Source organism: Homarus americanus, unplaced genomic scaffold (genome assembly GCF_018991925.1).
Source record: "Homarus americanus isolate GMGI-L3 unplaced genomic scaffold, GMGI_Hamer_2.0 scaffold49667, whole genome shotgun sequence".
NCBI classification, from domain to species: Eukaryota; Metazoa; Arthropoda; class Malacostraca; order Decapoda; family Nephropidae; genus Homarus; species Homarus americanus.
The window spans coordinates 6,471,293-6,498,470 of record NW_024738608.1 but is presented as its reverse complement, the minus strand read 5'-3'; the positions used below and the strand labels follow the sequence as shown (position 1 = coordinate 6,498,470).

The following is a 27,178-nucleotide window of genomic DNA, read 5'->3' as shown; positions in this document are numbered from 1 at the left end:
AATTATTGTATTTTATAATTTATTTAAATAATTACGTCAAACTCAGTGTGTAAAATATATTAAATTTCAAATCTTCGACTTCATTTAATTTACTTAAATACAGGAGATCCATTTTCTTTCAAACGTTTGAGGGAATACTAATAAGATCGACAATAAGTATGATTATTTCCACTAATACTTGCAGCAATCAACTTGGATTGCATCCAGAGGGAATCTGCATTATTGAAAATAATACCATGAATAAAATTAATAAGATCTCGGGACGAATATTTTATTAGGAAATACGTCAATAACAAAATACTGGATAAAAATCGTGTATATTAATTATTTGTTTTACTTGTTATAAGTGTGTCATATAAGAAGGTCGTTCAGTTATGTAGACGGTCCCCCTCCATCGTAACGTCCTTCAAGAGTCTAATGTTGTGACGGCACCAAGTGTGAACTGTTTTAACTCTTTCAAAACTTGACCAACCTAACGAGCCAATCTGTGGCAAAGAGGATAAAAGTAAGTAAAAATTTGACCATGTGTTCTCGAGGGTTGTATGATTTTCTCGGAAGCCTCACAATTCCTGTTACTATCAGGTTAGACCAGTCATGACCAGTATTTTATGAGCCCCGTTGTGGATACCTTTTAGCATCTTTCGTGGTTTATCCTTGGTTTAAACGACTTAATGGTTGCCAACATGTATATTCCTACGACTCTTGAATACCCATTATCTTTTCTGTCCCAAGATAAATTCACAGTCGCCCATCATCCATACTGCATTCAGTATAATTTAGATTTATTTATTACAGTACGAAACGAAGTGTATAAAGTACTGCAAAGAAATTTGAATCAAGCAAGTCTCTCACTTACAAATGGGTGTATTACAATTAAATTATTAAAGTGTGACTGACAACAAGAGGCAAGTTGGCAACTGGTCACCCCAGTAACAACACCTCACCCGGCTCAGCTGATCCCAGGAGCACTACTGCTGGATACGCTTGTATACTGTATACTAATACCGCCTAAAAATATATAAAAATATGGTACAGAAGGAGCTTACATTGACGACTTCCACATTGACTACGTTTATGGCTGTGGCCCTCTCCTTCGGGTTCTTCTGTGGCTACAAATTCAAAAGCTGGAGGATAGAGTGGCTCAAGAGGCGTCGTGAGCGGCTGCAGAGGAAGATACAACAGACACAGGCTGAGATTGACTTGATACAGAAGTCTTAGAGCAGAGATGTTTCTTGTACAAGTATGGGGTAACACGGCTCTATCCTCCTTTATGGTTATTTATAATAGTGGGTTAATGAACATTGGTACTGCCTCTGCTCTGGATTTTTTTTATTGTTACTTAATCCAGTCTACTAAATCTCCCTAGCCATCTTTTGATCCACCAGCTCCCGTCATTGTATCATTTAAGTTTAACTTTCAAAACTTTAAGGATAGACAAGGTTAATGTAGCGCACAGTTAGTACCTTGTGGTTATATCATTATACTCAAGGGGTTGTTATTGTACAAGAGTCATTAGATTCAAAAGGTAGATATCTTATCAGTTGAACTGATTCATTGTGCAGCATTCAGGAGGTTGGCACAGTACTATATTCAAGGGTTTGCTTAAGAAACAAACTAGTTAGGTGTGTACAGGTTGGTATTAGTTTTCTATATAGCCACTAAGTTGGAAATACAGTTCTATACAGAGAATGAAGTTTTGTAAAGGTTCACTTATTAACTGTAGATCCGTTGGCTTATTTATCATTGTTTTATGGCAGAATCTTTAACAAAATGTTTGTTTTAATCCATAAATTGTAAATCTGGTGAATGAGCAAGGAAAAGACATTGAAAATCATTCACAAACTAGACCACAAATTCTAATGAAACCTAATGGTCTTTTAGTATTCTTAGCCACTTCACTACACAAGACTAGTTTTGAGGTTTTGTTTGGGTAATGCCAGACAATTTTATTCAGCAAAGAGAGACCTCACCTCCTTTAAACAAGAGGTTAAGTAATTATTAACAACAATCATGATTGGGTGAATTTATTCCAGACACTACAGTACAGTACTGTACAGAATTTATTGTGATACTGACAAATTGTTGTCACTAAGGAATTGCACAAGGCTCTAATTATAAGTAAAAATATAGTTAGGATAGAAGAATATGAAAAATTGATCCATTAAGTATACTGTAAACTACAGTATTTGGAAAGGTGTTAAAATAATATATTTTTTGTGTTTCAGAACAAAGCTTCTCTTGGGATGTAAATACAAGATGTGTTAATACTGTACCAAGGCTTTGGGAAGGTGCTGTGTAGTACCAGTAGCAAAGGTGGTGGTAATAATGCTCTGACATTTTATTTAAAAGATATTTGCATGAAAATACATAATCACGATATGTGATATTTATTCCCTTGCCAGTTTTCTGCCCAATTGTGAAGTATTGTAATTAAATATTTCTGAAAAAGGCAAATAATTGTACCAATACAGTACATTAAACACAAGAAAAAACAGTACAGTACAGTACCTGTTTTGGCTTAGACACTGCTGTGCATAAAAAAGAATCAAGATTATTTCTAGGTACAAAAGAGACAAAAATATCCTCTTGATAAATATTCCATTCATTTGAAGTCTTAAAATAACAGAAATTCATTCACATTGACAAGGGTATACAGTACAGTACAGTACAGTATACAGTAGTAATTTTTAAAGCCCACGACTATAAAGACAAACATCAGAGGCTGACTGCATCAAGGAGGATTAGAAGACATCATTATGGTTGAACCAGTGGTGGTCGTCCATGGAGGAGCCTGGGCAGTACCAGAGGAATTATGGGACGAGAGTCTTCAGGGCGTGAAAGCAGCAGCACGTCGAGGATATGGGGCAAGCATTCATTGCTATTGTGGTGTTTGTTGTACTGTACTAACTGTGGGTGTAATAGTAATCCTGTTGTTTAATTTGATTATTTCACATAATTTTTATGGTATCACAAAGCAAAAGCTACAATTTCCGAGCTTGTACCCAGCGTATTGTTTAGTATTTGTTATTTTAAGTGTGTTAATTATTTTTGAAAGACTTAATGATTTCAATTATCTTTTAAGAGTAATGTCCAAATATATAAAGTTACAGTACCCACAAGTTTCACAATGGAATTGATGTAGCAAAGGTAGTACAGTACATTGGATCCAAGTAGTATAGAAATCTTGATCAGTTTTGTTTTATGATGGTGAATGGGTTTCTTTGAGTTTGTTATGGGACCTGATCTTATTCTGCTCATTCCACATATGCCACCATTCAGTTTGTTCCACTTATTCCACCTGGTCCACTTACTTCAAAATGTTCCCCTTATATTAACTGTTTGACTTAATTCATGCATTCCCCTTACATCAACTGTTTCCTGTATTCCACTTAATTTGTCTGTTCCTCAGATTCCATCTACTGTACAGTATTCTATATACTGTACAGTATTCACCTGTTCCATTTGTTCCATCCCATTTAGTTAGGAATAGGGTACAGATGTAGGTGGGATGCAGAATCTAGCCAGCACAAAGTTGGATTCCATGTTGGAGTACTTTACCTAAATGAAATGGTCATTATACAGTACTGTATTAGTTATTGGAAGGTTAACCAGTGTAGTGCCTCAATTTGTATAGCACTTTAGCATTGAGGATAAGGATCATTATTGTATGTGTAAGTGTAGGATATAGAGTATAGGTCAAGTATTGAAATGGTTGTTTATTGTCTTAGTCCCATGTAGTTACTTTCCACAGTATTTGTGCTTGTTTCCCTACTGTTCCCTACTGAGTAATCGGAGGAGGGAAGATTGGTAATAGATAGATGGAATCTTTGAGTAGGTTAGTTGTCAGTGATGAACCCCAAATGAGTTACAATAGAAATAAAGCTGTAGTATTATGGAATTTCAGTTAGTTCTTTACTTTAAATCTACTTTTTGTTTCAGGTCCTCACAGCAGGAGGGTCATCAGTGGATGCAGCAGAAGCCAGTGTAGTGTGTCTGGAAGACAATCCTGTGTTTGATGCTGGTAAGATGTGTGCAGGTTTTCCTCAGCTTACTGAAGGGTTTCATTCCATAGAAATTTTCCAAAAATAAAAAAAACAGTGTACGTATTCATGTCCTATTTTCCTGTAGACTTCCATTATATAATTGGAAATATGTTACTGTGGAAAATTTTTGCCCAAGATTTAGTACAGTTTACAGTAATTACACTTAAGACGTTTATTAAACATAAATGAATGGAAAAATACCATGATAATATACAGGGTTTTGATGATATTTTTTGATCTAAACAGTTTGTGGTAAAGAAATACTATAAATAAAAGAAACCGTGGTGATCAGTACATACGGTGATGCAGATGGTATTGGGGATTACTGTACTGGGAGGGGTTGCATGAATTTCTGCCAACCTCGGTGAATCATGTTCTTGTTTTTCTTTTACTGTATTCATAGGACCTGAAAGTTTCATAAAGATGTTCAATTACGGTGAAAAGTCGTGTTCCTTAAACTGAAATTTGGTCTCTGGTTTGTAAATTCCATTAATATGAACTTTCTAAATTGGATGTCTGTGAATTGAGTGATACAGTCAAAGAAAAAAGTTGCATTACACTTACGATGCTTTATGTTCTGAAACTGAATATAAAGAATTTGGGTAAAGTTTCCCTTTTCAGACTTGAACCTCGAAGCCTCGCTGTCATTTTATCCAAATTCTTTGTAAGGGGTTTCGAAACATAACTCTAGGGAGGTGTAACACAACTTTTTAAATTTTATTGTACCTGTACGGTACTTGAGTCAATAATTCATCATGATTTGATATAATTTTTTGTGAGGATCAGTGGGCTTGTTCAACCTGGTTAGTTGGAAACAATGATCACCAGCACTAATTTCCATCAACACTGGATCTATTGACATATTTTTTCTTGCAGGAACTGGATCAGTTCTTACCTTTGATGAACAAGTTGAAATGGATGCAATAATAATTGATGGAACAACGATGGAGGCTGGAGCAGTTGGTGCTATTCGTAATGTGCTGAACCCGGTCAAAGTTGCTCGTTTGGTCATGGAAAAGACTGATCATATTATGCTTGTTGGTAAGGCTGTGTGAGAACTAAACTGTTTATACTGTCATATCAAATTAATCTTACTGATTTTATTACTACATGTATTTTTTACTTTTTTATGTCTTAAGAATGCCTGAGTTCTGTTGGATATTTAAAAAAGTATATACTGTGTGTCTCACTCTTGATGACTTGTGAAATGGGTCCCAATTTTAACAAGTCCCAAATTCAGTATCATTAATTTAAAGCCTTATTTCCACAAATGCATGGTGTGTCCATTTCGATTGGGGCCCAACACAAATAAACCCCTATTTCTAATGGTTAGGCACTCATCTGACCCAGGGAGATTTCTTATAGAATATTTTCAAAATATTCACATTCATGTTTTAGAGACCCTTGCAGGAAAACTAGAAATGCTCACTTAAAACCCCAAATTTTACATAATGATTTTGTTGTCTGAAAAACAAGAATGTGTGGGAGTGATAGTGGTTGCCTTAATATGTGTATGGAAAGTAGAATGGAAAAAGACAACAAATACAGTGGTAATGAAAATAAGAAATATATATAAAGGAAATATAGTTCTACAGTTCACAGTAATGTCAAGATGATGATGATGTTGTGGTGGCAGTGCAGTTTGAGGAACAAAAGAAACATCTTTGAGAAAAAGGTGACCCGTTTTTTCTTCCATGGTAATGCTTACTTGAGAATCTGAGCCCAATTGGTTTGATGAGGATACAGTAATGCAACTGGGGTTTAGAAATGTTGAATACTGTATGTATTTCCATTTAGTGGTACTATACTAGAAATATTTCACTAAAATCCACCAGCCAGCTAATGTTCCCAGATTGATTTAGTTGATAACCTTTACACAACGTACCCACCACCCAGTATACAAATATTGTGCATCCATGTTTATTCTACCTCTCCTATAGCCAGTCATTCAACATAGACAACAAATGTGTACAGGTACTTTGATTTCAGTTTCAAGCATTTTGTATTTGTCACCTGTTCAGTAATTAGTTTTGATAATAGCAATGTTTGTTTCATCAACTTCCAGGAGATGGAGCCAACAAGTTTGCTGCAGCTCATGGTGTTCAAGAAGTAGACCCAGAGGTGCTCATTACCTCTCTGGCAAGACAGACGTTGGCCAAGTACAAGAAGTACACCAGCACTGTGTATCATCTCTTCAACAAAACAGAGTAAGATATCATTAGTATAAAATAGTTTTGATTTAGACTGTGCTTGATAAAATTTACAGTTGTGTTTCTTTTACATTCATAAATAAAGTGGATTGTATATCAGTGCAGGTTGGAAATGTAATAGAAAATTTATTTACCCAACTGAAGACGGGTGACTTTGGTATTAACGTATATGTTTTCACGCAGAAAACCTGAAACAAGTGGACATGAGACTGTGGGTTGTGTTGTAGTGGACAGGGAGGGCCACACATCCTGTGCCACATCAACAGGAGGGATCACTGCCAAAATGCCTGGACGAGTTGGTGACACACCGATAGTGGGCGCAGGTGGCTTCGCTGATGACCAAGTATGACCCAATATGTACTGATAACTATAAGGTCCATTTTTGATTAGTTTTAATTGACTAATTTTGTAATGATTATAACCTTTAATAAAACTTTTGAAGGAAATATGTTATTGTGTGAGTTATTAGACAGCTGTATGTAAGCTCATGTGTTAACCTTCAGGGAAATGTTTTATTGTTTATTTTATACACATAATTTATAACACCGAAAATTCCAAGTGGATTAATTTTTAGATTATTGTACATCTATTCAATATTACCTTAGGGTGCTTAACAGTATATTACTGTATATAATTTCATAACTTTGAATATGATTTCTATAGCACGAGCTCTTGCTGGTGTTGTAGGACTAGACAGGCATGTAAAAAACATTCATCTCAAACCCATCTAAGTAATATAATTGTTGTTGTTTCCACAACTGTTAAACCTGTAAATTTATCCCTTTATCAGGTTGGTGCTGTCTCTACTACTGGGCATGGTGAAGCTATCATGAAAGCTTGCCTGGCCCGCCACATTACATCTGTCATGGGCACAGGTTAGTCCAGGTTACACAATACTTTCACGATACATAAATTTCAGTATGATATCACCTGCAAATACCAGTAATGTACTTCTGTACAAGAAACTTAGTTCCATTCTGCAGGAATTTTTCATGCTAGTGTATCATGGTATCAGTGACTCACTGTAGGGTGCTTGAAAATAACAAACTTCCAATCAATCTCAGGATTTTTAGTAGGAAATCCAAAGAAGATTAAGAGGCTGGGGATCAAGGGGTCAGACTAAAGCAACTCTGAATGGTGAAATAAATACGGAAGAGTTTAAAGAGCAATTAAGGTCAGACTAATAGTATTTCTCATCACATGAATCAGAATTTTGTTACAGTTGACTTTGCCAGTATAACTGACTGCTGTTGTATAATCCACTATACATTACAGTAATTTAGGTGTCATATCAGGGGTTTAAATATTGCACAGTACACATACTGTACTGTGATGTCTTTAGAAACTGTATGGGATTTGTAAAAGACTTGTAGTGTATCGGTATAGAAAAAATATGGTGCTTTGGGAAGATATATTTTAAACAACACTTGAATTTTTGTGCATTAAAATCTAGGTGTTTAAAATTGGCATGGCTGATTTTTAGCTCATATCTGTACTATATGAGTACTGCCCTCCCTCCCTTCCCTTATTGGAATATGCTAGGGAGGGTGGGAAATAGGTAGAGGAAGGAAGGAAGGTGAAGGCAGGAGGAAAAGAACAGGAGGGGTAGCTGTTTCATTGTATGTTTGGATGTTCATTTACAATGTTACCAGACCAGTTATGGACCTTATAGCTACAATGTATACAGTAATACCCCGATTTACGCGGTTCCCGTTTACGCGTTTCCACATTTACGCTGTTCCCCGCCAGAACCGGAATTCCCACTTTACGCGGTGCATCTACTCATATACGCGGGAAGCGGCGCGGGCAGGGTGCGCACAAGGTCGCCCAGTCATCAAAACATTACCGAGTTCTTCACCCACCACCCACCACAGCCAGCCCAAGTCAGTGATAGTGAGGATATGGACTTATATGGACTTTGAGAGGTTTGACAAAGAGGCCCTGCAAGCCTCTGTGGTGGATAGTGATACAATTGATACAAGTGATACAGGTGAGGGCCAATAATCTGCCCTCTGCCTCGGAACCAACCCCCATCCCCGTGTGCCCAGCCATCTTTTCTACTAATGTAAGTGTTAAAAAACCTAATATTATTGATATTTCTCTTAATTATTAATTGTGTGTGCATACCATCATAAAATTAAGATGTTATTTTTACTACAACGTACGTATTGTGCCGGGAAAAAGTGGAGTTTGGGGTCGACCCAGTCTCTATTTCAATTAATCCCATATGTTCTGTTGTTCCATTTACGCGTTTCCCGTTTTACGCAGGCCTCTGCGGGTTTAATTGACCGCGTAAATCGGGGTATTACTGTATTGTACTTATTCCTGAGGCCGACTGTACATGATTACTAGTAGAATTTCTTTCAAATTTGCTTACACGAAGCACTGAAGTGTGTGTGGCATGTCCCCATTGTCATCATCCCTAAAAATATCAAATCTTATGTATGCACTGCATTAAGCAATATTTTTGTCTTCTGACAGTTCATCGTATGAATGGCTTGCAAAACTATTCATTTTCATATACCCTGTAATTCTTTTGTATATAGTACAGTACAGTATATATATTGAAATCTTTCACTTGTTTAAGGGAACTTTAATATATTTTTCCTTCTTTCTCATTCAGGTGAGAGTGTCAAATCCTCTATCCAAAATGGCTTGGCCCATATGGAGTCACGCATAAAAGGTTTTGGAGGAGCCATAGCAGTGTCGTGTAAAGGAGAAGTTGGTACACACTTCTCAACTCCACGTATGACTTGGGCGTATATTCAGGCAGGCAAGCTTCACTATGGCATCCATCCCAATCAGCATGTTACAGAAGACCTGTAGCTTTCCCAGCAAACTCAAGAATTTATGAGGAACAGCTTATGATTTAGTACTATTAGCAGATGTAGTTTGTATTTCAACCGTAGCATCTTTTTTTCATTTCATCACATTACACCACCATGCCAGAAAAGCTTTGGACAAATCAGTTCCATCTTTTTCTTCTAGTTGAATATCTTAATATTCTTTTACATATATTTTTGTAAAGTTTCTTGTTTTATGTAAAGGTAGTGTGGTATGAAAATAAGGTAGCTTTAAGTCTAGGAGAAAGTGGATCACATTTACCACAAAATGCCCTCAAACATCATCTGCTTGTATATTAACACTTCCAGTACAGTACTAATTAGCATTACCAGTTGTTCTGTAGCTTCACCCAAATATCCTTTTCCCCATTTCACTTAATCTCTAATCTCATATACATAACTTGGGACCATCCTTCTCACACCATAGGTTGAAATGTAAATTCTGTCTTGAGTGGCTGGTAAGGCTTTAGGGCAAGGAAAGGTAACATGACAGGAAAATGGCAAAAGAGTTATTGTAGTATCCGCAGTTTCACAAGCAGGAAAAGTTAAGAATTGGAGACAATGGCTTTAAAATTTCGGAGGGAAAGGCTTCATGTGTTCCAAAATAAGATGGGGTAACTAAATAACAAATGTAGAGCTTATAATTAATCTTGATTCTTGATCACAGAATCGACCTCTTTTTGTGCCTCAGACCTATAATAGGACTTGATTTATACAACCTTCTTCCAGCCATGTATTTTATGAACTCAGAAATGAGCAAACTTTTGTAATGTTGGTACAGTATTTTACTCTGCACTAATCATCTATTAATGATTGTAGTACATTTTTAATTATATGAATAAAGTGGTACTTGAGTGTGACTGGTAACCTTGGGAGGAAAAAAGGAATATTGATTTTGTAGTGTACTGAACTAACATACAAAATGCCTTAATAGGAAAACCATTATAAAACACTGAGAGGTACTGTAGTGTGTAAAATATTTGCTTAATACTGTACTGTAGTGGGAACTAATTCTGGAATACAATATTTGTACAGCACAAAATAAAATTTCAAAACAATGTCAACTTCATTTCATTTTTGTTACAGAAGTTGGTTTATAACATTATTGACATGAAAATGTATAGTATAACATCAGATCAAGATAATGAAACTTCTCTTTCAGTAGAAAAAATAAAATAAATAGTGGGGAAGAACTATATAATGGGTTACTGTAGTAAAACCTGTTGTATCATTTAGAGAAGAACTAAGTAATGAATGATTCCGGGAAGATCTAAGTAATGGAAAGAACCGCAAGTACTGTAGTGGATACATCAGGGAAATAATTGTAGTTGTGGATGATTTAGGGGAAAAAACAAAGTAATGGATAATTGAGGTAAGTTTGGCCTAGGTAACTCCTGAAGATATACCTATGGGATTCCCCTCCTCAGATTAGGTACAGTATCATTTTTGGGGTTGATCTATGGGGTGACTTGCTCTGCTGAGTAGATTTATCTGATAATCATTGACCAAAACTTGGAAGGCCACAGGATTCAACATAAACAATTAGATTCAAAATGTCCCATACTGGTATCCCAATGAGCTGTCCCAGTGAGATGTACTGTACCAAGCTGTCCCAGTGAGGTGTACTGTACTGTACCTAGGAGCTGTCCCAATGAGTAGGTGTACCAAGGAGTTGTACCAGCGAGGTGTACTGTACCAAGGAGCTGTCCCAGTGAGATGTACTGTACCAAGCTGTCCCAGTGAGGTGTACTGTACTGTACCTAGGAGCTGTCCCAATGAGTAGGTGTACCAAGGAGTTGTACCAGCGAGGTGTACTGTACCAAGGAGCTGTCCCAGTGAGATGTACTGTACCAAGGAGCTGTCCCAGTGAGGTGTACTGTACTGTACCAAGGAGCTGTCCCAGTGAGGTGTACTGTACTGTACCAAGGAGCTGTCCCAGTGAGGGTGTACTGTACCAGGAAGCTGTCCCAGTGTGGTGATGTATAAGGAGCTGTCCCAGTGAGGTGTACTGAGGAGCTGTCCCAGTGAGTGTACTGTACCAGGAGCTGTCCCAGTGGTGATGTATAAGGAGCTGTCCCAGTGAGGTGTACTGTACCAGGAGCTGTCACAGTGAGGTGTACTGTACCAGGAAGCTGTCCCAGTGTGGTGATGTATAAGGAGCTGTCCCAGTGAGGTACTGTACCAGGAGCTGTCCCAGTGAGGTGTACTGTACCAGGAGCTGTCCCAGTGTGTGTGATGTATAAGGGAGCTGTCCCAGTGAGGTGTACTGTATCAAGGAGCTGTCCCAGTGAGGTGTACTGTACCAGGGAGCTGTCTCAGTGAGGTGTACTGTACCAGGAAGCTGTACCAGTGTGGTGATGTATAGGAGCTGTCCCAGTGAGGGTACTGTAGGAGCTGTCCAGTGAGGTGTACTGCACCAGGAGCTGTCCCAGTGAGGTGTACTGTACCAGGAACTGTCCCAGTGAGGTGTACTGCACCAGGAGCTGTCCCAGTGAGGTGCACTGTACCAGGAAGCTGTCCCAGTGTGGTGATGTATAGGAGTTTCCAGTGAGGTACTGTACCAGGGAGCTGTCCCAGTGAGGTGTACTGTACCAGAAGCTGTCCCAGTGTGGTGATGTATGAGCTGTCCTAGTGAGGTGTACTGTACCAGGAGCTGTCCCAGTGAGGTGTACTGTACCAGGAGCTGTCCCAGTGAGGTGTACTGTACCAGGGAGCTGTCCCAGTGAGGTGTACTGTACCAGGAGCTGTCCCAGTGAGGTGTACTGTACCAGGAGCTGTCCCAGTGAGGTGTACTGTGTGTACCAGGAGCTGTCCCAGTGAGGTGTACTGTACCAGGAGCTGTCCCAGTGAGGTGTACACCAGGAGCTGTCCTAGTGAGGTGTACTGTACCAGGAGCTGTACCAAGGAGCTGTCTCAGTGAGGTGTACTGTACCAGGAGCTGTACCAAGGAGGCTGTCTCAGTGAGGTGTACTGTACCAGGAGCTGTCCCAGTGAGGTGTACTGTACCAGGGAGCTGTCCTAGTGAGGTGTACTGTACCAAGGAGCTGTCCCAGTGAGGTGCACTGTACCAGGGAGCTGTCCCAGTGAGGTGTACTGTACCAGGGAGCTGTCCTAGTGAGGTGTACTGTACCAAGGAGCTGTCCCAGTGAGGTGTACTGTACCAGGGAGCTGTCCCAGTGAGGTGTACTGTACCAGGGAGCTGTACCAAGGAGCTGTCTCAGTGAGGTGTACCTCAGGTTACGTGTAACTGGGCAGGTAACCCAAACACCTTAATCTCCATTTTACCATTGTAACCTCCTCGTTGGTCAGTAATGTGGATACTTCCAAGTTAGTAAAACTATCAGTTGGCATCTTGGGCGGGTCTACAACACCAAAATTCAACAGATTCCAGTGGGTTGTTTCATCTTATCACACTTTATTTACGTTGTTCATCAGAAATGGGTCCTTGTGGTCAGCACAACTTATATAGAAGTTAAATGTTTACCTGAATAGTTTATTCATCATAAAATTGCACATGGAGTTGTTTGGTTGTATCAGTAACTATAAAATTAACGTTGTTGATATAGGTACAGCAGCTGTATTGACGGACTGTGTTGCTAATAGTTAGGTTAAGTTAGGGTAGGTTAATTAGAAAGAAGGCAATCTTAGTAACTATCATTGTATAGTTTGCCTGCCACGCATGGTATTAAGCTACCGTACCAATAGACATGACCTTTCGCACGCGGCTGCCGTACCTATATCCTGCGCCTAAAATTAAACTTCTTAGTTTCAAAAGCTAACACTTCATTCCTCTTATGATTTCCCTGTTGATAATGACAGCATAGTTCTTCCATTGGATCATCTACTTTATAATTCATTTAGCTGCCGCTTTGTGTGGGTGACTCATCTTGCTGCCATACTTTGAAGTCTGTAGATATAGTTTTCTGTCAAACTTCACCTATACACTGAACACATTTCCGATAAATTTATTTTTCTTTAATTTCAATAGCCTCTGGACTGAATCACAAGAAGACCTGGTTACAACACTATATACGATGGTGCACGTCTCTTCAGTTTCACATATTTTGATACCCTTCAGCATGCATAGATAGCCTAGGTAACATCAACTAAGTCCTTATGTTTGAAAAAAAAAAGTCTTGGTGCAATAAACATTTCAACTGTAGTTTCAGTCATGCCTCTAATTGTCTTCAAAATAACTACATCATCATTTAATTATAACCCAGTAACATGCTGATATACTCCGCAGTTACCACCTTCTACCGTCTAACCCAAACCATACAAGTGTTGTAAAAGACAAATTTCCCTCAGCCAGTGATAACTGGAAAGCTTGGTATGTTAGTCACAACACTTGCCTGCATTTTAAGTAAATAACAACCAACTAAAAGCCTCATTAATATGATCCTTGTTCAGTTGCAGAACACCTTAGATTATATTCAAGGATTCGGTTATATGTTGAACTTTTATGTGTTGAATTAATAACAAAGAAATACTTAAAATACACGTTGAGTAAATATAACACAGGCCGTAAGTGCCCCCACCCTTCTTCAATACCCGAGTCCGAAGTCTCAAACATTCGTTCGTTTTATTTGTTTTCTTTCTTCTCGTAAGTGTGGAACATACTTACGGTATTGCCTCTGTTTAATTTCGATGCCACTGTGATAGTCATCCTTGTTGACGTAGTTTATAGTGAGTCAAGGTGTGTTCCCAGGTAAGGTGGGAAACAAATTGACGTACGAGCCTCTGAGAATCCCAGCCCTGGCACATTGCCCACTCCAGGATGGTCCTGGAGATAGCGGAGACAGTGGTGGGTGGAGACCTGAAGCTGTCTTTCAAGTGGCTATAACATTCCCTCACCTGACGAGACTAACTCACAGCCAGTTACACCTTGCCGGTCTTAGCTAGCTCTTGGTATCCGACTAGATTTAAATAAACCTGACAGATTTCAACAAAACTCGTGTAAATACGGGTGGTGTGCACTTTACAATTGTGAGGTGATTGTATTGATGACTATTATATATATCAAACAATTTGTGTTAGTGCATATTTGATGTATAACAGTGTATTTATATTCCGTGAAAAGGGTTTATAAACACGAAAGACCGAAATTTATACAGGAAAGCGAATAATATTTTTGTATAAGGATATGAGGGAGACACGATCTTTGTTTCGTTAAACAGAGGAACTGAAGATAGTGTTGGCGATAGTGGTGATAAGTAAGGGGGAAGTGGAGACACTGGTGGAAAGTGTAGTGGGTGAGATAGAAGTAGTGGTGGAGGCGAATACATCAGGGGTAAGTGTAGCGGTGGAGATAGTGGTAATGGTGGTGAAATGTTTGAAAGCGTCATCTCCCCCTCCCCCACCGAAAACCAGGGAAAAGCCGCTGTTGCCCGGGGTGCACCTACGGGGGCTGAGCGTCACAATAACTCACACCCACCGCCACCCAGCTGCAGGTTTACCTCACCCAGAGAGGGAGACAGGCTTCCCCAGGACGCCTCCTGCCTGCCACAAGAGCCCCACCGACCTGGCCAAGGCTTCCCCCACGCAAAGTTTTCGTGGACGAGGGGAGTTTGACATCCCTAGACAGGAGGAACGACCTCAAAGGGAGGCTGAAGGGGCCAGAGATGACGCCGAAGCCCAAACGTTTCACCAGCCACCCCAAGGGAACGTAGAGAAGCCTTTATGGTACCTAACTACCACCACCGCCGCCATTTTGCTGATACAAGGACTCTTCATCATCCTCTTCACTGCCTTCGTGAGGTAACCGACAGTACTTGTTTACATTAACTTTACTGTGATTTGTTTACTCTTAAACGATATTTATACAGTTTGTTTCTTTGATTTTCGTTACCCATACACGCAACTACAACAAGAAATCAAGAACAATATTTAACTAACCAGAGGGTCTATGTCGAGGCAGCTGATAAAGTCAGTCAACAATGGGACACACAGGACCCCAATAGCGCTATTTAAAGACTGGGAGCATCAGTAAGGTGGCCCATCCCATGATAATATCAGTGTCGCGGTCCTTATCCATCTTGGCAGTTGCACTTCTTGTAAAAGAGACGAAATAAACCAGTCAGAATTAACCTAACGCTAAGTAATTAATCGAGATAGATTTTAATTCTTTAGGAGGCAGGAGTTTCTCTCGGTTGAATAAAATTGTCTGGTGTTAGCTACACTGCCATCTAAAGGGTTAACTAGTATCCAAAGTACTTCAAACTAGCTAGATTATTTCGGTAGGTTAGATTAGGTTAGGTAGGCCAGGTTAGGTTGGGTAGGCCAGGTTAGGTAGGCTAGGCTAGGTTAGGTTAGGTTAGGTTAGATTGGTCAGTTTACGTTAGGTAGATCAGGTTAGGTTCAGTAGGTTAGAATAGATTTTATTAGGTACGTTAGGCAAGCCAGGTAGGTTAAGTTATGTTAAATTGGTCAGGTCAGTAAGTTAGATTACGTTAGGTTTGGTTCTTCGTTGTGCATGTTTTAAAAGACGGTTTCTATGACTCCAAAACAACAATATTTTGACAAACCCGAAGTTAAGAGACCATCGTATGTGAGAACCCAATGAATAAAACGTTTCTTTTTGACGTTTGTAGATAAACACATCATCCTACTGATTCTTTGAATTAATTGTCTTGCGTTTATAATTATAACACTGTTACCCTGTGTTCAGCTTCTCAAAAATTCAGTAGCTATTAAGCTCTACATGAATACGATTTGGCAACGACCATTATTATTATTAGGGTGGTTGGTTAATCTTTAGGTGACAAGCTGGGGTGTAGATTCTTCATGTGATCCATTATTATTATTATTATTATTATTATTATTATTATTATTATTATTATTATTATTATTATTATTATTATTATTATTATTATTATTATTATCATCGTCAGGTATGATGAACTGGCGGACGCGTCACACCCCGGAAACAACCATCACTATATCTTGGGAGGAAATTTATCTAAACACAACCCGGGAGGTCTCCTACACCACCGTCAGTATATTTCTGTTCATCTTTTCTGCTGTAGGTACCTGTTGGACTGTATATATATATATATATATATATATATATATATATATATATATATATATATATATATATATATATATATATTTCATTAGCCCAATAAAGCATGCGGACTTCTACATACAATCAACACCTCAACCCGCCAGGATTCGAACCCACGGCCCACGTGCTTTGTTGGGCTAATGAAATATATATGGATCCTCGTGTTTCGAAGCCGGATTTGGTAAAACGTTACTCTGACCACCTACGTGATACGGGTAGTCCTCATTAGAGGTTCACGGCGCCATAAGCTCGTTGAACAGGCTTTGTGTGAAATATCACAGAGTCTAGTATTGCTTTTAGTATCCTGGTGGTCCAGAGGTAGCGTTCCCCGGTCACAGTCATGGGCTCGTGGGCCGTGGGTTCGAATCCTGTCTATCTATACAGTACATGACTTATCAAGAAGGCGTGTATAAAACGAGCTACTTCATAGGTCTCGCCCCTCGTCATTGATAGTATAGTCTCGTTAATTGTTAAGCCTCCCAGCTCTATTGTGAACTTGTCTGTTTACCTCCAACCAGTTTGGTGTACAGTATATTTATCTACGAACCTTTATGAATCAGACTCCAGAACTACTGTATAAAGGAATGACACATGGGTGATTTATATTAGTGTCATAAAGAAAATATTAGCATAAACATATTTTTTCAGAACTACTAAACATGGAAATAGTGGTGCTGGCGGGCGTAGGACTGCGGATGGCGTTTCTGCGAGAGTATTCCTACAGCAGTGTGGGCGTGTCCCTCCTGCTGACAGCCATGACCTTGCAGTGGGCGATACTATGTCGATGGTTTATTACCGATAAAGAATTTATGTACATTAGCATTTACAGGTTCGTATATTTTCCCAAATTTATAATTTTAATGACAAAATTTAATTTGTAACTAAAGATGTAAAAATGCACATGTCTGTTGATTTAATGTAAAGCATAAAATACATCATAATTACATTGAAAGTATATCATAACTGAATACGTTAATCTAACGCCAGTCAAAAGAAAGGTACATTTCCTTATGAAAAATTGTCTTATAACCAAGTAAATGCATCGAATAATTCTAACCATATTTTTGTGTTTTAGTGCATTCTTATACCTTCACTTATGAAATACTGTATCATCGCAACAGCTTGTGTGTATCTAGACCCACTCTGGCTAAAGCAGTGTATTTATAGCATCCATTGAATTGACAGCTTGCTGGAAGGGTGTGTGGTGAGTGTAAGCGTGGGGGTGACTCACGGGGCTCTGTTGGGGGTGGCCTCGCCCCTCCAGCTAGTCCTCCTGACCCTCCTCCAGGTGCCCGTCCACACCGCTACCCACCACCTCGTCAACAACATCATTCAGGTCAGAACCGGGGCCACCACCAGACAGTAAACAATGATAGAGAAAATACTGTGCTGGTTATCATCTAAGTACATTAAAAAGATCATCTAAAGATTAAGCCTCATCTTATTTCACTATAAGACTAACAGTTCTAACGTTAATCTTACTTAACCTAAGCTTACCTAACCTAACTTAACCTAACCCCTCCAGGTAGCCTTACGGTATGTATGTGTTTGTTTGTGTTTTTGTTTGCTCTTTTTGTTTTTTTTGCTTGTGTGTGTGTGTGTGTGTGTGTGTGTGTGTGTGTGTGTGTGGAAGACAATTATAGGCTTTCAATAAGTCTAATAAAACTCATTGTCATGCAGCCTTCAGACCCTGGAACTTCAACATGTAGTACAAAAATTCAGGCGTGTTAGGTTAAGTTAGATTAGGTTAGGTTAGGGAGATATGTATGTATTTTCCTAATACACTCATAACTTGTTTAAGGATCAGCTCAGAAGGTCACTGTTGGCATCGTACTAGTTAATTTTTCTCAGAGTTCTCCGCACCCCATATATCCTCCCATTTTCCACAGGGAAGACTGAGAACAAAGGGAATATTTCTGTTATTTGTTATATCTCGTCAGAAGCTAATCGTTTATATTGCCGAAGGGAAATATAAACCCCCTAAACTAGATACAAGGAACCTGTCGTAACACATTAATAGTAGAGTTATAGCACCATATATGAGGGGTAGCTTCTTAAAGTCTTAAAAAATTAGTAATTGTGTTTTTTTACTTCTCTCCAAATCTTCAGCTTTTCTGTATGAGCCATTTTTGTAGTCAATGTTGCTTTGTACGTCTCACTTATTGATTTTGTCTGATAATAATACACACCTGCCTGTAACACTGTATATGCTGGGGGCTCCACAGATGTAATTTTCTACTCCCTTGTTCTTCTTAACTGTGGAATCTCACTATACAGTACTGTATTTGTCACCACAACTGATATATAACTGGTAGGATGAAAGTGAATGTTTATCACTGTAACTGCATCACTATAGCTATCACTGTAAGAGTAAGATATCTCATTGTATATTAAATATCATTGTAACTGTATCACTCAAAACTGTGCAACTATCAAACAGGCTGTGGACCGCGGGGGCAGCTTGTCGGTCCACATGTTTGGTGCCGTATTCGGGGTGTCGGCCTGTCGGGCCCTAGGAGGCCGGAGGTCGGCCACCACCACCCGACTCTCCGCATCCAAGACCTCCCAAGTGGCGGCCTTCATAGGTAAGAAACCGAGGTTCCAATAGTTACACTAAATTAATTGTACCCTTCACGTGAATTAATGTTGGTTAGATTAGGCAATGAATCAAGCAGGCTAACTCATCTATCCTGTATTAAATACTATTTGACGACCAAATTATGCTGCATACATTGGTAGATTAAGCAATATGTGACTATGAGTATATCAGAATTTATTGCTACAGTGAGGGGGCGGGTCACTTGGCAGGGACGATGGTGATGGTGGTGTACCTGCCGGAGGTGTGGTCATGGAGGAGCAGTGGAGACGACCAGCACCGCGCACAGATCAACACTCTTCTCGCTACCCTCGCCGCAGCCATCGTCGCCCTCCCAGCCTCATCCATAGCTCACACGCGCAGGAAGTTCTCGATGGTAAGATAAATTCACAAGCCCGCACCCCCTCCCTTCCGGACAGCTTTTTAAGCATTAATTGAAGATTATTTAAATTTCCTCTTCATCACACCACAGAAAATGTAGCTGAGAGAGATAGGACAGGGCCTATCTTTATCTGTACTTATATTTTGCTCCTAGACTAATGAGGTTTTCCACAATCGGTAAAGTAACTTGGGTTTTGTTTTGGAAAGATGCATTCCTAGGGGATTTTCATTATGATCTGTACATACGTTCTCCTGCCACTTCATGGACGACATGAGTACGACTATATCCACAAGATGAAATGTAAATTAAGATTACTGTATATAAACGATGTGTATAATTATTATTAATTATTCCAAGCGACTGTAAAATTGAGGCACTTACGGCTAAACTACCAAGAGAGGTCACTTGTAGATTAATTTATAATTTCGCCAAGTAAAACCGTTCGGGCAGTTGGTGTGTTTTGTTAATCTGTTAAAACTCTTGTTGTCCAATGTTAGTACAGGAAGGACACTTATGATGTTTGGTCGGTCACGTCTGTACCCGGGCTCAGGTCACAGTAGCTAATCTAACCCCCCATTTAACGTTAGGGTGTTTAAATTGTAAGGTAACATAAGATCCAAGATTTTATTTATTACTTTCCAATTCTGCTCTTACAGTAAACGTTATAAAAAAAAAAAAATCTTAAGTAAAAAGAAATCCCCAGAGTTGCGCCAGTGCCATGGAAACAAAATAGAATCGCAATGGTTAACTCATTTCTTTTTAAACAAACAAACCTAACTAACCAAACCAAAAATAGCCTTGTTAATCTTACTAAATATTTTATTTATTTTAATATTTATCTATTCAAGGTAAGGTAAGATCAGGTTGGTTTTGGCTAGTTCGTGTTGTGTACCATCATAAATGTTTTAGTTTTAGTTTATCGCCGATTTTAAAATTTAGACTCCGGATGTGGCGGAATTAGAGGGTTATACTGTATATATATATATATATATATATATATATATATATATATATATATATATATATATATATATATATATATATATATATATATATATATATATATATATATATATATATATATATATATATATATATATATATTACAGAAATAAATCATTAAATGCGAATTTCTGTAGGACAAACATGCTTTAGTTATCCCAGGTGAAATGTAATTATAGAAAGTTTCAATTAAAAGGCGTACATCTCCTCAGAGTGACATACAGTGCGGTGTGATGGGCGGTAGCGTTGCAGTGGCGGCGGTGGCGGACATGATGCTTGAGGCCTACGGGGCGTTGTTGCTTGGCGCCATTACCAGCGCCATATGTGTCCTTACACGACGTCGTCTAGCGGTAAGTCTTGCCACTGTTGCTCATCTTTTCTATAGCTGCATGGTTTATTGTATAATCTTGCACCTGGTTCATACAGGTTAGGGATTTTGCGAATCATATCATCCAAGTTGTCTTATTTATATATTTTAGCATGCAAACCCTTTTTTCCAGCCTATGTTACAGACACGTTTGGGAGTAGCGGATACTGCAGGCGTGGGCGTATCTCATGGCCTGGCGGGTGCTATGGGTGGACTAGCTGGCGTGGTGATGGCCGCCTCCGCTAGTGATAAGGGTTCTTATGGAGTCAGGTGAATCACTATGTTAGTTACTTGGCATGATGTGTGCGTGTGTGTGTGTTATGTAAAACTTTAAATAGCTTGCATGTTCACAATTAAGGCCATCAGAGAAAAGTTAAATCTCCATCGACGGAACACCTGAAACTTGGGTCGGGTGTCCCTGGTTTAGGGCTCCGTCGATGCTTTGCCTGCCACCATGACATTAAGTTAGCCTCTGGTCACCCTTATTTTTTGGGGGGGGGTGTATACTTGAAGGCAAGGTACTATAAGATTCCGTGAAAGGAAATGGGATTGGGGATGGTGGTCAGGGTAATTTAAAAGAAGTATATAAGCGCTTCAGAGGACATTACTCTATCAAGTGTTCATAATTGGAACTAGTGGATGCCCGCCCCACTACAGTAGAGGTCACAGACTCAGGTTAAAGAAGCCACAACAAGGGTCGCCCTCTTTCATCAGAAAATTCTAATAATTTAAACGCGTATAATTTTTCTTTAATGCAGTAATGTACTTGGATATTTTTGTATCGTAAAAAGTAATTACTATTGATCTCAGAATATTTCCTATTATCAAGTGCACAAGTACAAGTTCGTGTCTGGTTCACACTCGTCATGTTTTGCATCAGTAATCGTGTTCCCATTGAAAATAAGTTTATACTGATTTTCTTGGGCTGTCTTTGGATGGATCGACGTACTGCTTGTTATTGTCTGTATGTCTGCACTGCCTATTCACTGTACACACTGAACCAATGTGAACTTGCATAACGATTTCACTGAATAACGATCTATCATCTCATTAGTTCGCAAAATACAGTATTCACCCTTAGCCCCGTGTTATATGCGAAGGCTATATGACAATCAAGGTTGACAACGGACCTGTAACACCATACCGTATTTTATAAGTTTCTAACACTTAAGCTGCGTTATATAATCCAAATTGTTCACTTAAATCCAACCTCTAATATGTGTTCTGTTGTTATATCCCGCATCGTGTATTACACAATTTTCAAGTAAATTTATTTTCACAGCGTGTACGAGATTTTTCCTCCTATGGCACCAAAGGAAAGCACCCCGGAATTAGCTGAAGTAGTGAGTTACTACGTCGTGCCGGCTGGTAAAGGGCGGTCAAGTGGGTCTCAGGCCGCTCACCAACTTGCTGCTATTCTTGCCGTTCTCGTCATCTCTGTAGTAAGCGGCGTCCTTGCAGGTTAGTGGCTGAACCCAAGATTGTGTTGCTTAATGACAGGTGTTATTGTTTTATGGTAGATATATGTTAGACAGCTTTCACACAGGGGTAAAATATACAACAAAACTGTTTAGGATAATAAGAGTAAAATTGTCATGAAAATACGAAAATCATTAAGTATTCGCGGTATAAAATATATTGATAAGGTCGCTAGAAAATTTGCATGAAGTTCATAATTTTTTTTTTACCAGAAAATACCAGGTAATAAAAGAAGTATGACCATGACACTTCAGCTACCTGCTTCGTCACAGATATTGGCTTTATGACATATGGCTCTTGGTATTTGATGTACTGTTCTAGTCGGAGGAGTAACTTAGTGAGGGGTCAGCCGAGTTTTGCAAGTATCCGCTCTGTTGATGAAGCCAACATTAACTTCGAAAAAATTTTACTGCTATATTCGTCATAGGTCAAACTTTTCACCATTCGTTTTCCTCAGATGATGCGAGAACTCATCTAGCTGAGGTGTATTATCAACAAAATAGTTTTAGAAATTGTAGTGAAACTTCTGCAACAAGATGGGTTTTCTCTTCCCAAGTTCAGGGGGAAATAATTGTCTAAAACTGAGCTTTCCTTCCTGTTCGCCACTTGTTGGGTTGCTTACCGAAAACAAACTATAAATATTTAAATTTGTTGCACCCCAATTCTGGGAATTCAAACCTTGACCTAATCTAACTAGCTGGTTAGTTAAGTTGAATTTAAACAATATACAGTACAGGTACATAAGTTGGGGAGGATAAGATTTACAGATAAGTTAGAAAAGTGATACTAGTTTATAAGTTCAAGTTAGGTTGGTGAATCATGGTAATGTAAATATAGTGAAGCTTGTATATTAAAAGTGGTTCCGTCTAAGTTAAATTAGGTTCTAAAGCCAAGATAATTTAAATGGATTAACTTATGTTGTTAAGTTCGATTAGGTCTCTGTACTGACGTCTGTGATTCGCTAGGTTTGTTGCTGAGGCTGCCACTGCTTGAGAACTTGACCCAAGATGACCTGTACAGCGACCACCGCTTTTGGCAGATCCCCGCCCGCCAATCATCACCCTGCCGCGCCCACACCCAAGTCGGCCCTCACACCCACTCCCACCCGCACGACCCCGCCCACGCCACCACGCACCATAAACACCAGCAAATCCAGTCTCTTGCACACAATAACAATACTGGCCCTTGACTTCCTCACCAGAATGTGAGACTTCATTCACCACAACTACCAACCTTTGACTTCCTTCACAACTACCAACCTTTGACTTCCTTCACCACAACTACCAGCCTTTGACTTCCTTCACCACAACTACCAGCCTTTGACTTCCTCCTCACAAGTTCATCGGCCCTCAGATGGTAATATGACTGTCTTCTTGCATTCAGTACATAGATAACCCGATACCATGTTGGTCATATTTTCACAATTATTATTTTTTTAGTTCAGGGAAAGTTTAAAAACGCTCCATAGATAAACGCACATCTTACGGCAACAGTTGATCTACACGAGAAGGATCTGGTAAACTCTGCAGGTCAGGGTACACGATAGATAGCGACTACAAATTACATGTCTAGTATTTGTTTATTTTCGTAATATTTAAACGAGGTTGTCTATATTTACAGTGAATCTTCTTTTTTCCATATACAATATTTATCAACCGCTTTTGATAAAACTTGAAATGTATTTTTATTGTAATTTTTAGAGGACCTTTATGTTGTGAGGCCCTAAGCTGCAGCCTGGTTAGCTTGAGTAGAAGTCCGGCACTGTCTCACCATAAAAGGCATTATAGTATTGGCTGATGTGGTGTCACGTGAGATTCTGAACAACCAATCAACTACGAATTGTAACGGTTGCTATGGAGACCAAAACTAGATGGAACTTAGGGTGATGGAACAATAAAGTTGATTTTAAGGCATCAGAAAATATTTAGGTTTGAGGTGTTTAGTGTAGTTATCGTTTTATTTTGATTACAGTGAGCTTATAATTTAGTAGTATCCCAGGAGTAGTAAAATAATGTAGCTTTGTTAGAATATTTTATAGTTTTACTCTAATTTTTTTAAAGATGATTCACTTTCATATGAGTGTCATGCATATGTAAAGGGTATTTCAGGAGTTGATACTGTTTCTGGAACATGTGCGTAAATGATATAAGATAGCGTCATACCAACTTTGAACCAATCACTGAAAATTTTTGCCCCCCAAAATCTAAAATGCTGTAGATATATGATTCAGCCCAATACACCTTTATAACTAGGCATGTTTAAGGATCTCTTCTGTATTCAGAGTTACCATGATACTGATATTGGTAGACCTTCAAACACTCTTAGACATACGTTTACACAGACACACACATGCTTCAAGAACATTATTACGCTACCTTTGAATCCCTGGGGGTAAAGCTCGTAAATAAATACCTGTACATGTATGTTTGTGAGGTAGAATGTGTATGTCGTTCTCATTAATCAGATATTTTTATTTAGAAATATATAGTGTGTTAGTAAAGATGTAGGTATATACAGAACATACATAATACTATTCATTAGGTGACAGGTCTGAGTTAGTGCCTTCAGGTAGTTGAGAATAGAAGTCTTAACTCAGAAGCTCATTAACCTAATCATTTAATCCCCTAGTATTGTATATAATTAGGCTGCTGTATAATCATTCCATACATAAAGTATATATGTAGACAAAGTACCCAGGACTCTTAGTAATGTTGACCATCTACTGTATACTTGAGTTATTTAGTTAAGGGGAGATTGGTATGTAGAAATCTATTTACATAGTTTTTCCTTTGTAGTGTTATTTTGATGTGATCTATAAATAAAAGCAACACTCACCATATAATATAAAGCAGTGTTACATACACCTCTCTCACATGGACCACAGGTAGATGCCAGAAATTGCTAATGTATCTACTTATTTTTGATTGAACTAATATCGTCAATTGCTATCTTTCGTGTATAGTTAATTTAATTTATTCTCTTATTTTTTTATTATCGTCAACATGCAACAATCTGAATGTATATCGTGCGTGGCCTGCCTGTGAAATTAGCTGTTTTTGAGAGTACAGTAATTACATCTGTTACCCTGTATATTGTACTGTACTCAAAGAGAGAATCTATTTCCACAGATGACGCAAATAATTTAAAGTAGTTCCCAATTAAAAATACAGCTCTTCCCTTGTTTACTATCTCTTACAAAGTTGGTCTACTCAGTGTTCCATATTCGTCAACCACAAATTAGAAATCGCTCTTGTTATGTGTAATGATAACATACATTTCATTACTATATTTACTATTGTGTATAACCTGCATCGTCGTAAATGCAACAGTGATTATATCCCATGGTATTTATTTTTCAGCATTGAGCTCAGTGTTGGCAGAGTTAGTGTGTAGAGAGTAGGCCAGTTTAAACCTCTCTAATAAACGCGTCTGCGGGTGCTGATGGTAAAGTGGATTATATCGGTACCATGATAGTGCTCATTCCTTGGATGTGCGCAGAGCAGCAGAATACTTTTGTTTATAATTTCTGGTCAACATTATTATAATCATATTTATTCAGTAACGTAGTCATATAGGTTTACAATTGGATAAGCTTGTTTTTAAACTCTACAGTTCAGCATGAATATAGACAATGTAGGTATACGGTACAGGTAGGCCGTGGGAGTTTGCCGTGACAGTGCAGGTAAACAATGGAAACAGTAAGGCAACTTGACCAAGAATAGCAGACAAAACTGTCAGCTGCTTATTTCCAGGAGGAGAAAGGTTTCAAAGAGTGTACAACATTATGAAAAGAAACAATAATTAAGTCCTTCTTGGTGATAAACATGAAAAGTTGGTGACTCAGCCTAAGGCGAGTCAAGCCGGAAAATATTGCTGAAAGATTTTTTTAGTCTAGTTAATCCTAAGATCACGTTTTCTTAACCTTATTTTCTGTTAATAGAGAACAATAAGGGAAACTTGTGTATTATGTATATTTTTCAAAGCATTTCAGGAAAATAAATTTCTTACCACATTTATATATGCAACGTTTAGTATTTTTTTGTGAGTGAAAGACCATGTATCCATATTGTTTTATTTTATTTGTGAACATAGTTTCTTTGAACTGAACTGCACAAGGACTAACGATGCCAAAGCCTGTATTCCTCTTGAAATATGATCTTTGCTCACATCTCCGATGGTATTTCCTGACTGCTCTTACTGGGGTGATCATCGTTCATGTACTCTAAACTAATAAATGGAATGATTTACTGATAATGAAATGAAATGATGAAATTAATGGATAAAATGGTAATCTAGATAAAGTCCTCTACTCTAGCGATAAAGTCTAAGGGAAACTCACACCATATTTTACTATCACAAGTTTTTTTCCAGACTTATAACTTATAAGTCTGGAAAAAACATAAGAGCTGGAGTCTTTCTCAGTACTGATTTAGAAATAAAGTATAAGAAGGGTAATCCCGTGTGGTGACCGTATCGTAAAGGTAGTGGTTGTTGTTGTGGGTCTGGATGTAACATTCTACCACTATACATTGGCCACGGCTTAAAGACCTTAGTACAAGACTTAAGCTATAGAAAGATCCTTGTTTTCAGAGATCAAAGATTTGCACAGATTTGGATTTTCAGCCCAATATTCCGGTGTCCTGTCATTAGAATAACCAGGAACTCCATGTAAAGATGTCTTGCAGCAGCCCCCAATCAGCGGTAAAGATACGTAGGATTCACTTGTCTTCATCTACCATTATAGAGGTACAAGTCACCAACAAGTTCCGTAAGACTGTTTTTTATGCGTTCCTCTAACTTGCGAATGTTGACATCTTTTATAATATTTAATTAGTCCAGAATATTTAGGAGCCTTCCAGTGTCATTCTTCGTTCTAACCTAAGTTTTATTGTAAGATTGTTAAATTTTGGTTCCTTTGTTTTATCAGTTATACAATCAAAACATAAGAACAGTGCGAGTTATATTACTTTAGCTGTTAAATAGGAATGAACCCGCAGGTCACCACAGGCAGAAAAATCGACTTGTAATGTTGCCATCATTTGATCTTCTGTGACAAATTAAGAACACGCTGTAATAGTTATAATCAAATTTGATCTTTAAATTGAAAAGAAAAAGGTGTTTATTAACATGTGTTATGGGTAGCTATATGGGCGGTGGTAACACTGCGGGGGTGTCCATGTTGTCCTGTCA

At 38.5% G+C, this 27,178-nt stretch overlaps 2 protein-coding genes across 6 annotated transcripts; both read left to right on the top strand.

Annotated features, from left to right (window-relative positions):
• The first annotated feature begins 357 nt into the window (after positions 1-357).
• LOC121874190 (isoaspartyl peptidase/L-asparaginase-like) lies at positions 358-10,156 on the top strand. 5 transcript variants are annotated; one of them, XM_042378191.1, is made up of 8 exons: positions 358-505; positions 2,226-2,864; positions 3,940-4,021; positions 4,920-5,084; positions 6,109-6,250; positions 6,437-6,596; positions 7,044-7,128; positions 8,877-10,156. In XM_042378191.1, the coding sequence occupies exons 2-8, from the start codon at positions 2,757-2,759 to the stop codon at positions 9,077-9,079; spliced, it is 945 nt and encodes a 314-aa protein (XP_042234125.1). In that variant the 5' UTR covers positions 358-505; positions 2,226-2,756; the 3' UTR covers positions 9,080-10,156. The 5 variants fall into 5 exon arrangements, with proteins under 5 accessions (XP_042234125.1, XP_042234123.1, XP_042234124.1 ...); XM_042378189.1 differs by lacking the exon at positions 358-505 and adding an exon at positions 917-1,240; XM_042378190.1 differs by lacking the exon at positions 358-505 and adding an exon at positions 917-1,247.
• A 3,777-nt stretch (positions 10,157-13,933) lies between these two features.
• On the top strand, positions 13,934-25,969 carry LOC121874188 (ammonium transporter Rh type C-like). Its single transcript, XM_042378187.1, has 10 exons — positions 13,934-14,853; positions 15,987-16,087; positions 16,811-16,991; positions 17,348-17,498; positions 18,603-18,747; positions 18,971-19,134; positions 20,355-20,492; positions 20,643-20,779; positions 21,792-21,970; positions 22,954-25,969. The coding sequence occupies exons 1-10, from the start codon at positions 14,414-14,416 to the stop codon at positions 23,175-23,177; spliced, it is 1,860 nt and encodes a 619-aa protein (XP_042234121.1). The 5' UTR covers positions 13,934-14,413; the 3' UTR covers positions 23,178-25,969.
• Positions 25,970-27,178: the final 1,209 nt, after the last annotated feature.